Below are 12,737 nucleotides of genomic sequence, written 5' to 3' on the forward strand. Positions count from 1 at the left end.
ACTTTTGTAATGAGTTACACCCAACACTGGTAATGAGATTATACTCCACTGTACAGTAATGTACTAATGTGGGGTTGTTATCATCCGAAGCCCAAATGTTTTCCAAATTGATCATCCAAAGCCTAAACATGTCCCATATAAGTGCAATAGTAAAGGCAATTCAAAAGATTATCTTTATTAACAAATACCTACTTAATCCCCCACATAGTAAAACCTTAAGCATGGTTTAGTGGCTTACATGCTTTCAAGAAACCACCATCACGAAACAAAAGGTTTTACAGAGTCAAGAAACAAGAGTGGTTTATAGCAGGTTGCGGAAATGTAGCTAGCTTGATGTCAATGCAGTGAACAGTGTACAATACGTCATTACAAAGACATGGACTGTTGACCTGTGTTAAGACGCATACAGTCTAAATGTTTGATATTTGGAATGAACTTCAGTAACTTAAATAAACCTGCAGAAAATATGTAAACAAAAAGGAATGAAACTCAAAAGGAAGGCTAAACACACAAGACAGAGAGCTCACTTTTCTTGTGCTCAAGCGCACTTAAGACTATTCTAGTATGAACGCTTTGTAGAGAAACTGCCTGCAAACGAATAAAGCTTTACCCTTTGTAAACCACAGCAACAGTAAGTCTATAATGTTTATCTTACACCACCATGATTTCGTTGGTCCCCAGCGGCACAGGCAAAAGTGAGTACGTGAATTGTGATTTTAAATGCAGTCAAAAGCATAAAAGTGTTACAATCACATAGAACGCAATAGTGACAGCTGGTGCACAATCATTTCCTCCTTATTGGCAGGTTGTTTTTGTTCACCGTCTCTGCTGCTTGTTCAGTGTTACCCATCTTTGGTACAGTTGTTTCAATAAGTGACTCAGCTGAAATGCTCTCTGGGACTAGGGAGTGTTTTGCTCAGATCTCTTCTTGATCCAGAGTCGTTCAATACCAGCCAGCTGCCATTTAACATCCTGACAAATGAAGAACAAACTAAGCCCCGATGGGTGACGGTGACATTTGGAGCCGGTTTCTCAGAACAGAACCCAGAAAAATAGACTCATGTTCAGATATTTTTGTTCTCTCTCCTACTGACTTGGTCCCAATGAAATATATATTAGGTTGCTAATATGATGATGATATTAGATTGGATCATACCACCAAAACTACGCTATAAGCATCTCATGCTAATAGAAATACTATATTGCGTTTTAAATATTTATCAAATGGTCTGATGAGCTGGCTCATTGCAAGTACTTCCAGTACCTGAAACTATATTACCACATTTTTTCAAATCGCTCGTTTTTTCGTTGCTGCTTGACGGATCCACATAGTGGAAACACCTGACCCAAAAAACCTGCACCCCTCCCACTACCCATCCCTCCATTGCTCCCCTTGTCTCCTCCTGTTATCCCAGCTCCTCCCACTACCCATCCCTCCCCTTGTCTCCTCCTGTCATCCCAGCTCACAGTCTGTGGGGGTTGACCCATTTGTAAGTGCCTGCATACCGAAATCCAACTCTCTTTGCAAGCTCGTCCGCTTCCGCTGGGCCACGGCTGAGGAATAAAAACAGACCCAGTCAGAATTGGAATATTTAACAGTCAAACGTTCTTCCAGTTAAGGGCATACCAAAAAACAGTTCATACCTTCCGTATTTGTAAGGAATGGGGGGAGGTTTCTCATTCTCTATCTGATGAAGGAGAGGTGTAAAGATCCTCCATGCTTCCCTCAGTTCGTCACTGCACAGAGAATACAAGTACAAACATTTCAAATTAATTTGATAAAAGTAAAAAAAAAAAAGAATCTTGTATAAAAAATAATAATTGTGCTTCTCCATCATGCTGAGGCAGAGAAAATATGGACTATGGCTCCATCTAGTGGTAAGAAAGTAGTATTTCCAAAACACAGTATTTCAACAGACAGATTTAGCTTGGAAGCCCTAATAAGACAGTGGTAGTCCAAAACAAAGCAGACCTGCGCACAAAGTGCATCTGACTCCCACAGAAGACATCCAGGATGAGTCGCTCATAAGCGTCTGGAAGCTTCACATCCTTAAAACGGAACACAACACTTAGTTTTTCATGTGTACTGTATGTATACAACAAACAACACATTTTGGAAAAGCAAAAAGTACATCTCTCCCTAAAACTAATGTGTGTCTCTTACCTTGTATCTGCTCTTGTAGGTGAGGTCCAGCTCGGTCTCCTCGGGGCTGAAGTACACTCCTGGCTTCTTGCTCATCATCTTGGCATAGACGGCCTCGTTCGGCTGCACGCGCACCACCAGCTCGTTCCTGCGACACTGATTTCCAAAAATGTCCCCCGGAACGTCTGTGAACTGCAGCCGCACCTCCGCTTTCCTCTCGTTCAGGGCTTTCCCACAGCGGAGGATGAAAGGGACACCTGAGGAGGAGGAGGGACAATGATCACGTGACTGCGTCATGAAAAGCAGAGGATGACAAGAGGTCGGTATGTTTTGAAGAGGGGACCGCTTCGTTACCATCCCAGCGTTCGTTGTGCACGTAGAGCACAACGGTGGCGAAGGTGGCCTGGGTAGACCCTTTCGGAACGGTGGGGTCGTCAAGGTAACCCAGCTTGGCGTCGCCCTCTCCTTCTGGGTCCCCCACGTACTGGCCCAGCACCACATCTGACATGGACACTGGAGTGATGCACTTCAGCACCTTCACCTGCAGAGGGTGCAAATGGTTAGAGGCACATTTCCGCTGCTGAGGAACATAAACTCTAACCTGTCTGCATATCACCAGTGTTGGAGGAGTCTCAGGGGTCTGGGGGGGGGGGGGGGGGGGGGGGGGGGGGAGTGATTTTGTACCTTTTCATCCCTGACGTCATCGGAGCTGGTGGAAGCCGGTTTCTCCATGGCAACCAGACTAAGCATCTGGAGCAAGTGGTTTTGCATGACATCGCTGATAAATCCCATGATAAAGGGAACAGGTGGCCAGACAAAAGACAGAAAGGACAATGCGATGCTTGTGATTATGTTCGGCTTGTATTGAGGTGTCAATAATGGTTTATTGATGACAATGATTACAAATTTACAACTGAAAATGCAAAATGCAATACAGGCCCTGATCTCTATTTATCTCTCAAATCATTATTTTGTACAACTTCACTTAACAACTTTACGTACAACTTTAAAACGTTAGGGTTAAGGTCCTTACACATCAAGAGCGATGCGAATATACGGCACGAAATTGCGATGCGAGTTTTGACCCACCTGTCAATCACAGCCACAGATGTGTACACGTCGGAAGCGAATTTCTGAAAAATCGACCGCAGTTCGAAAAAATAAACACCGCAATAACGCTCAGCGAAACTTCGCCATTGGTATGCACGGTTGCATTGACTGATATAGGTTAGAAAAATATTATTGACGTGCGAATTAATCGCACGAAAGAAACGCTCCCGATGTGTAAGGACCTTAATTCAAACAGTACAGTGTAAATGTTGCAATGCCAGTAAGACAAAGCGAAAGTAATTTCTCCTCACCGGATGATGCCGAAGTCATCAAAGTAGCCTCCTCGTCCCTGAGTGCCGAAGGGTTCTTTGAAGGTGAGGACCACACAGGCCACGCTGTCCCTGTTCCAGATAGGCCCAAAGATCCGGTTCCCAAACCTGCAACACAGATCACATGGTCATCCTCTGCTGTTCCAGCATGCACGTCGCAGAAGACCGCTGCCTGTGACAACGTCCATTAACGTGTTCTCTTCAGACTCGCTCTTGGTTAGAGGGAAATTCTTATTTCATGTGACATCCAGATGCTCTCTCTCAAGCCAAAGAACCAAAACCCAGCTTAAACTGGAGAGCATCATCTGGTCATTTCTGCTGTTCACCACACACATGGTAGGAACAAAGACTATTCCTGCCAGATGGAAGTCATTAGGACAATCACAACAAGTTGCATAATTCTTGGTCAAATTACCCTAAAATCAATAACAGCTCTTTGTTTTGGCATAAAAAAAAACAAGTCTCAATTGTTCATAGGGAAAAAAATCCAGGGCTGCTATTCGAAGATACCGACAATGCTAAGGAGATCAGGTGTGCTGGGAGCACTGTGTGTGGATTCATTATTCTTATTTTTGCCACAGCACCGTGGACACTCCGTTATAAAGTCTGCAAGCACCTGAAGCGTGCAAGCTGCATTTGCGAGCACGTGAAGCGAAATTAGCACTGCCATTTCTAAATGAAGTGCTGGAAATTTTTTGTAGAATTAATAAACAGAAGTAAAAGTTGTTATCGTGAACCTCATGAAATGTCACACCTTGTACGTTGCAAGACCGTGAATGCACTGCGGTGTGGGACTATAAACACGCTGTGCTTAGTTTTCTTACCGGAGCACCATGAGGTTCTGCACCATCTCCTTGCCCAGATAGTGATCTATACGGTAGATCTGTTCCTCGGTGAAGAGAGAGGAGAGGTGGGCAGACAGCTCCTCTGAGCTCTGCAGGTCGCGTCCAAACGGCTTCTCCACGATCACCCTGTTCCAGCCTCTACACACAGACAGAGACAGACACACACAAACATATTAAGTTGTGTTCCACGTGCCTGACATCGCGCTCATCCCTCCTCATTGGTCAATACAACAGCACATTATTGGAACACAGCTGGTTGAATATGAGCAGCTCAGTTCCTGCAGAGAATAAAGCTGGATTTGGTCACAGGCTTATTTGATTACATTGAGGCAAAGTGGGGAAAGCCCACAGACAGGAACAAGGGCTCGGAGAACAGGAAGTAAACAGTGTGAAACATGGGCGGAGCTAGTGACAGAGAGGTGTGTGTGCACTGACCTGTCACTCATACTGTGGTGCCTGATGTTCTTGTGACAGAGAGGTGTGTGTGTGCACTGACTTGTCGCTCATACTGTGGTGCCTGATGTTCTTGTGTGTGCACTGACTTGTCACTCATACAGTGGTGCCTGATGTTCTTGTGTGTGCACTGACTTGTCACTCATACAGTGGTGCCTGATGTTCTTGTGTGTGCACCGACTTGTCACTCATACAGTGGTGCCTGATGTTCTTGTGTGTGCACTGACTTGTCACTCATACAGTGGTGCCTGATGTTCTTGTGTGTGCACCGACTTGTCACTCATACAGTGGTGCCTGATGTTCTTGTGTGTGCACCGACTTGTCACTCATACAGTGGTGCCTGATGTTCTTGTGTGTGCACCGACTTGTCACTCATACAGTGGTGCCTGATGTTCTTGTGTGTGCACTGACTTGTCACTCATACTGTGGTGCCTGATGTTCTTGTGTGTGCACTGACTTGTCGCTCATACTGTGGTGCCTGATGTTCTTGTGTGTGCACTGACTTGTCACTCATACTGTGGTGCCTGATGTTCTTGTGTGTGCACTGACTTGTCACTCATACTGTGGTGCCTGATGTTCTTGTGTGTGCACCGACTTGTCACTCATACAGTGGTGCCTGATGTTCTTGTGTGTGCACCGACTTGTCACTCATAGTGGTGCCTGATGTTCTTGTGGGTGCACTGACTTGTCACTCATACTGTGGTGCCTGATGTTCTTGTGTGTGCACTGACTTGTCGCTCATACTGTGGTGCCTGATGTTCTTGTGTGTGCACTGACTTGTCACTCATACTGTGGTGCCTGATGTTCTTGTGTGTGCACCGACTTGTCGCTCATACTGTGGTGCCCGATGTTCTTGTGTGTGTACTGACTTGTCGCTCATACTGTGGTGCCTGATGTTCTTGTGTGTGCACTGACTTGTCGCTCATACTGTGGTGCCTGATGTTCTTGTGTGTGTACTGACTTGTCGCTCATACTGTGGTGCCTGATGTTCTTGTGTGTGTACTGACTTGTCGCTCATACTGTGGTGCCTGATGTTCTTGTGTGTGTACTGACTTGTCGCTCATACTGTGGTGCCTGATGTTCTTGTGTGTGCACTGACTTGTCACTCATACAGTGGTGCCTGATGTTCTTGTGTGTGTACTGACTTGTCACTCATACTGTGGTGCCTGATGTTCTTGTGTGTGTACTGACTTGTCGCTCATACTGTGGTGCCTGATGTTCTTGTGTGTGTACTGACTTGTCACTCATACTGTGGTGCCTGATGTTCTTGTGTGTGTACTGACTTGTCGCTCATACTGTGGTGCCTGATGTTCTTGTGTGTGCACCGACTTGTCGCTCATACTGTGGTGCCTGATGTTCTTGTGTGTGCACTGACTTGTCGCTCATACTGTGGTGCCTGATGTTCTTGTGTGTGCACTGACTTGTCACTCATACTGTGGTGCCTGATGTTCTTGTGTGTGTACTGACTTGTCGCTCATACTGTGGTGCCTGATGTTCTTGTGTGTGTACTGACTTGTCGCTCATACTGTGGTGCCTGATGTTCTTGTGTGTGCACTGACTTGTCGCTCATACTGTGGTGCCTGATGTTCTTGTGTGTGTACTGACTTGTCACTCATACTGTGGTGCCTGATGTTCTTGTGTGTGCACTGACTTGTCGCTCATACTGTGGTGCCTGATGTTCTTGTGTGTGTACTGACTTGTCACTCATACTGTGGTGCCTGATGTTCTTGTGTGTGCACTGACTTGTCGCTCATACTGTGGTGCCTGATGTTCTTGTGTGTGTACTGACTTGTCACTCATACTGTGGTGCCTGATGTTCTTGTGTGTGCACTGACTTGTCGCTCATACTGTGGTGCCTGATGTTCTTGGTAACATCGTGGTAGACGCTGGGCGGCAGGGCCAGGTAGAAGAGGCGGTTGGCCTCGGCTCCCCCGGGCAGAGACAGGAGATGAGAGTGGAGGTTGGAGAAGGAACTCTCATCTGTGTATGTCCCACTGACGTACGTGTTCCTGCTGAAGAAAACATTCAACCGGTCTGCCTCCGACTCTGCCACCTGGGACAAGAAGGGGAGAGCATTAAAAACTTTTTTTTTTTTGCACAAACATGAGTTAAATGACCAAGAATCCTGAAGTTAAAGTCAATACATTTTAAGACCTCAATGCCACTTGGAGCTGTAACCCGTTACATCAGCGACACACCTTTAACTTACATTTACTATACATTTGAGATTGCAAAACTAAACAAACAGTCTCAGTTCTCACTTCTATGGAGCACTGTATCAATACAGAATACAGAATTCACATTCAGTCGGGAGGGAACAAATCTCGAAGACAGAGAATAAATTGTGTTTCTCGCAATAACAGAATGCTAACAGGTACGGAGAGGTAGAGCGAGGGAAGATTGTCCACTAGTGAATCGATTGCGGAAGGTGTCGTTCTCAGACGGATTAAAAAAAACGCTAAAAATGGGCTGTTAATATACCTGGCTGACCCGCCCAAGTAAAGTGTATCTGTGGGAAACACTGGAGTGACTAACCCAAAGGCAAACGTAATAGCACTAACACACTTTTGAATACTTTAATATACTTAACTTTTACTACATTTGTATTACAGTGTAATACTTTGTAAGACCCCGGCACGGACACACCTGATTACACGTGCTCCCAGATAAAACCTCTTTGTTAGCAACAAGTGAACAGTTTTTTTTATCTCAAAGCTGTGGTTTTACCTTCAGGTAGGGAAGACAAGAAGTCCGGATGGCGTCCACGGTCAAGTCAGAGCGAGCAAAGCCCACAAAGTGCGTCTGCTCGGGGAGGAGGCCGTCTCTGTACAGCCACCTGGTAGAGAGGAGAACAGAAGAGCAGGGGAGAGAGCAGAGAAACACATGGCTGATTATACACAACATCACAAGCAGCAGTCCAGTTTAGGAGCTCTCATCAGTCGGTGGCTATGCTATGCTATTGCTAATGATGGAAAAGCCTTTCAGTGGGGCTGGAGGTTCACTCACCACAGAGTTGGGTAGATTTTCTTCTTAGCCAGATCCCCCTACAGGTGTAAACAGAGATACAGGATTCAGATTTAGCCCATAAAAATATAGACTAGCCGGTACACACAATCATTACACAATTGTCGATGCCATGTTGTGGAGTTACTGCAATCTGCCAGGGTGGTCATTATTATTCCAGCACACAGGGGTCAGTAAAGAGTCTCAAGATGCTACAGCGCTGTGACAACAGGTACAGGTAAGTAGGCTGCTTTGGCTTATTTAAGAATTGCACAACGCCAGTAATCCCACTGGGAGGAAGTGGCAACCACAAAAGAGACAGTCTGGAGAGACAGGACGTTATATCATAGCGCGCGCTACAATACTCCTGAAAAACCTGTTGCTTACTAGTACGTATGACTGAAGAAGAACAAATGTAACTGAATCGCCCTCGTCATGGTCTAGTTAGTAGACAACAGGCCTGTACTGTATACATACGCTTTTTACTCAATTGTCAGTCCTGTCAGTCGTGTGACTGTCCCATTGTTTTAGCAAACACTGCAACAGGAAGTGAGCGGAGTGGGGTTCAATTTCGAACGTTTATGTTGTTGAATTGAAACAGTCTATACTAGATAAATACAATCGCCAATACTTGCTAATGGCCTGATACGCCACGGTCTGCTACAGTAAAGCAGCGTCATGAGTCATAACATGGTAGGAAAGGAGATCAGGGATGGCCGATGGCAAACAACAATACAAGGATGAACTGTGAACTTGACAAGGACAAAAGCTAATGAATACAAAGAGACTGCCAAATCAAAAGGATTCCCATAATACAGTTCAAAAACCACTTCCTGTTTGCCTAGATCCCTCCTAATGCATTTCTCATGTGTATCCTAATGTAACTATATTCTCTTAACAAAGCTATAAAAAAATACTACAAGTTGGGAATTGCTCAACTCTTAGAACAAGAAATTGACCCGAATTGAGAAGAAATCGATCTCTTTGTCCAACATAATGCGGTAAAAAAAATAAAGTGTTGATGGATAATCATTGCATTTTGTTGAAGATAATATGATAATAGTCATACTGCTGCTATGCACCCAAATGTGCCAATCAACAAAAGGTATTCATTGGCACATTGGGGCTGGAAGTTGGCCAATCATTCAAAGCGATGTGGTGTAAGATGCTGATTGATTACACACAACCTTAGCTGTCGTTTCCTCATCGCTCCGTGTCTCTCTGCTGGGTCACATGTGTTGCCTTTTAAATCACTGTTCTATTCTTATTATTATAATGTATTTAACGCTTTTGTTTGATTGTCTTTCATCATGCGTTTGTTTAATTGCTCTGTTATTACTCCTTATTTGTCTTGACCCGGTCTCCCTCACAAAAGAGATTCTGAATCTCGAGTGGACGTCCTGGTTAAATAAAAGGTAAAAGAAAAAAGGAACTAACTCAAACACACCCCTCCTGTCATGATGAAAGTGAACTGACATATTGAATAAATTGTCCTACAGTGCCCCGCCTACTTATGACTTTGAGCCGGTGAATGTGGTGTGACTGTGTGTACTCACATGGTAATGAATGCATGATAGTGCTATTTGACAAACTGTTAGCCTACAGTAGCGCCGGTAAAACAACTGCAGCAGCGCGGCGCACACAGTGTTCAGTTTGATAACACAGCTCATATTTGTGCCTTGGACAACTAAATCCATGAAACAAGCCAGAACACAGAGTTAGCCTGTGCATAGCCGCCGGGCCCTTCCCCCCCCAACACCAACCTGCCTCTATAATTGAATAGAAAACGCTGACAGTCAGTGACACAGCGAAATTCAGCGATAGTCCCACTCTCTCTCCACCCAAGAGCAACCAGTGCAAGAGAACTGACGAGGAGATACTAAGCCAATGACTTGGCCTAGCTAGACAGGCAAGCAAACTTTTAAAACAGAGCATGATGTTCCATTACAGTCTTTGAAATTGCTTATAAGAGAAGAGTTCTTTTGCAGAATTATTTAGCAGAAATATTGTTTGATCACATCAGTGAAAGCAAAGCTGTCTAACGGCAACATTTTGAGTATGAGGTGATGATGACGACCCTCCCACTCTCCTGGCTCTGGCTTGCAGGAGCAGGAGCCTGGTACGGTGGTTGGGGGGGTCTTTGGGGTCAGCCTAATGACCTCAACCACCAGGCTCCTGCAAGACAGGGCCAGCAGAGTGGGCGGGTCATCATCACACAGGTGAATTCGACCAAATAAATGCATGCAATTTGGGTATGATCAGTTATTTGTTCTCTGTTGTTGGAGAGAAGTCTTTTCATTTTCAATAATGGACAATGCTTAGAAAGCAAAAAGGTACAGCTGATGTCAAATCCACTAATCTAGACTAATGACTGCATTTCTCCATTGAACAAGGGTCATTTAGGAAAGGTCTAACTAAGCCTTGCTAGCTGGTAGCAAAGCAGAAGGCAGAGAAGGAAATGCGAAAGAATGAAGAAGGAAATAATCGACCTAAAATGTTTCACAATGGCAGGACTGAGGTGAGTTCCTGGTCCAGATGCCAACACTGTATGAGGACATTCTATGCTGTGCAAGAGTGACATCACTCACAGCATTCTTGTCAGTTTGAGATGGTGCCACTCAAAGAAATGAACCCAATACAGAACGATCAGTCAACACAGGTCAACAAGCCCTGTATGCAACACAGCTGGGTAAGCAAAGAGGAACCTTGACATGTTCTGTCTCAACGCCAGCGGGCTTTAGAAAGCTGCTTATTTGCAGAAGCTCCGTGAAATCAGTTTCCACATCAGATTATGGCAATTTGGCAATTATGGCACCGTTTCTGGAGATTTCATCACAGCAACCATGTCCCCACAAATCCTTCCCTAAGTTGACTACACTGCCAATAAATTAATGAGAATAGGATAAAGTCTAAGTTTATGTACAGTACACTTGACAGTTGTATTATTTTGTATTATTTTGTACATCAAGTTTGCTCTCGATCCCCCCCCGGCTCTCACCGATGCTCCCATGATGATGAAGATGTGAGCGTCGGACTGGTGGAACTCATCATCCTCCTCCAGCTCCTTCCTCAGCTCCCCGAACACCTCGGAGCGAGAGAGGGGGATGGGGGTTTTCTTGCTCATTTTCTCTGGAGGAGAGCAGAGAGTAGAAAATCAAGTCAAAACAAATTCAATGCAATGTTCTTTTGTGTTAAGCCATCCATCAATATAGTCCATGGTGACATTACGCACAATACACAGAGACTGTAGCCTAGCCTACCTTACAAAAACTTTGGCTGTCCACTGAAGCTGGACCTGTCTAACAGGGTAATTTTGCATAGCAGAAATATGAAACATGCTACACTGGTAAGCAAACTGGCCAACATTCGCTGGTAGAGGTAATGTCTTCAACCCGATCTCATGGGAGAGCGTATGTAATGACACGCGGGTGTTTTCTCGTGGAATAGATGCCGTTTCCGCGTGCAGTTCAGCATCAAACATCAGGCAGTCTGTTTTGGGAGAAACCTATATTGCAACAATTGTAAGGCCTACTTCCCTGTGAGTTCAGCTGGAGGAACCAACAAGCAGCAAGCCAAATCAGTTAGTAATGATCATAATTGTGTTTTCAGGGAAATAACATCAATTTTACAATTTGCATTCCTCATTTTCGCCATTAAATGAGCCTGTGCAGTTATGTTTGTGGCACCAGGCTTTCTGGAGCACTAACAGGCTCGCATGCAATCCTCTGATGAGGTATATTTACAATATAAACAAACATCAGTAACCTATATGCAAAAGGAAAACTCATCTCTCACATTCACAAGTTGTTTGTAAAAGATTAACGCTCTGTCTCTCTCTCTGGGTCAGATGTGCAGACAGCTCCAACAAGGGGGAAAGCAACAATCCAAACATGTCTCACTCTACACGTGTATTTCTGTCAGCTGGCCCTCATACACACACACTCACTCACTCACTCTCTCACTACGCTTCCAGTCCCAGAAATAGCCTGGCACACACACTGCACAACAACTATAATGATATTAGTCAAAGCCTCGCCTCAATCCCGTATTTAGACGGCTAAACCTGACTGCGCCCAGGGTGATAAAGCTGGGTACATTTTCTTGCCAACACATCAAAATAATGCGGGCTGACATTTTGTTTCTCATGAATTATTGTTGTTTTTGTTTTTTAGCTAGTTAGGTTAGCTAGTTTTCCGGGATGAAAAGCTCAGATTATGCTGGTAAACTCAGTAATTTGCACTCTGTAGGGGAATTTGGTCACTGGCTATAATACTAAAAGCGCCCTGTCATCAAGGGCTCAGCTCCCCATGCTGCTGTTATGATGACAACATGACTTGCGCTTGACAAGCGGTGAAGCAGCACATCCATATTATCCCTGCTAGCCAGCTAGCGTACAACAACTTACAACTTAGCTAGGACAACAGTCAGCATGCACGAAACGGCGAAATAGCCACAGCAAATACACAGAGCTACTTACAAGTCCGTTTACGAGGCGATAGTACTGTAGTGGAATCTGGCGACTAACCTGACCAAAACCGACGGGCTAAAAACTCTGAAATAGCCACTGCCTGCAGCTCGGGCAGAGCCAGTGCCGCGCCTACTTCCCTGTTCAAATGACAAAGCAGAACAGAGTGATTTTATTGGTTTAGAAACTCACCAGCGCTCGCTCGAGTGCCCATCATCACTCTCGCCCCCAACGACGTCATGCCATGGGAGAGGCCATGGGAGAGGCTGCAAAGGCAAGGGAGCGCGTGCGTGGGCGTGGCCCCACCCATTCACACAAACACACACATCATTGGCACATTCCACCCCTCATAATACACGCACACACACACGCACGCACGCACGCAGGCACACAAACACACGCACACACGCACGCACGCACGCACACACACACACACACACACACACACA

General features: G+C 45.2%; 1 protein-coding gene across 2 annotated transcripts; it reads right to left on the reverse strand.

Moving 5' to 3' along the window:
* Positions 1-159: 159 nt before the first annotated feature.
* LOC310781764 (glucose-6-phosphate 1-dehydrogenase) lies at positions 160-12,437 on the reverse strand. Of its 2 annotated transcripts, XM_083642387.1 has the most exons (14): positions 12,301-12,437; positions 10,822-10,952; positions 7,827-7,864; positions 7,548-7,656; positions 6,656-6,873; positions 4,347-4,505; positions 3,505-3,630; positions 2,828-2,921; positions 2,498-2,684; positions 2,165-2,400; positions 1,973-2,049; positions 1,645-1,737; positions 1,435-1,554; positions 160-1,387 (listed from the first exon to the last, which is right to left on the reverse strand). In XM_083642387.1, exons 2-13 carry the CDS (start codon positions 10,945-10,947, stop codon positions 1,464-1,466), a joined length of 1,554 nt encoding a protein of 517 aa, XP_083498513.1. In that variant the 5' UTR covers positions 10,948-10,952; positions 12,301-12,437; the 3' UTR covers positions 160-1,387; positions 1,435-1,463. The 2 variants fall into 2 exon arrangements, with proteins under 2 accessions (XP_083498513.1, XP_083498512.1); XM_083642386.1 differs by having other exon boundaries at positions 160-1,554.
* Positions 12,438-12,737: the final 300 nt, after the last annotated feature.

This window comes from Poromitra crassiceps, assembly GCF_964638095.1.
Source record: "Poromitra crassiceps genome assembly, chromosome: 8".
NCBI classification, from domain to species: domain Eukaryota; kingdom Metazoa; phylum Chordata; class Actinopteri; order Beryciformes; family Melamphaidae; genus Poromitra; species Poromitra crassiceps.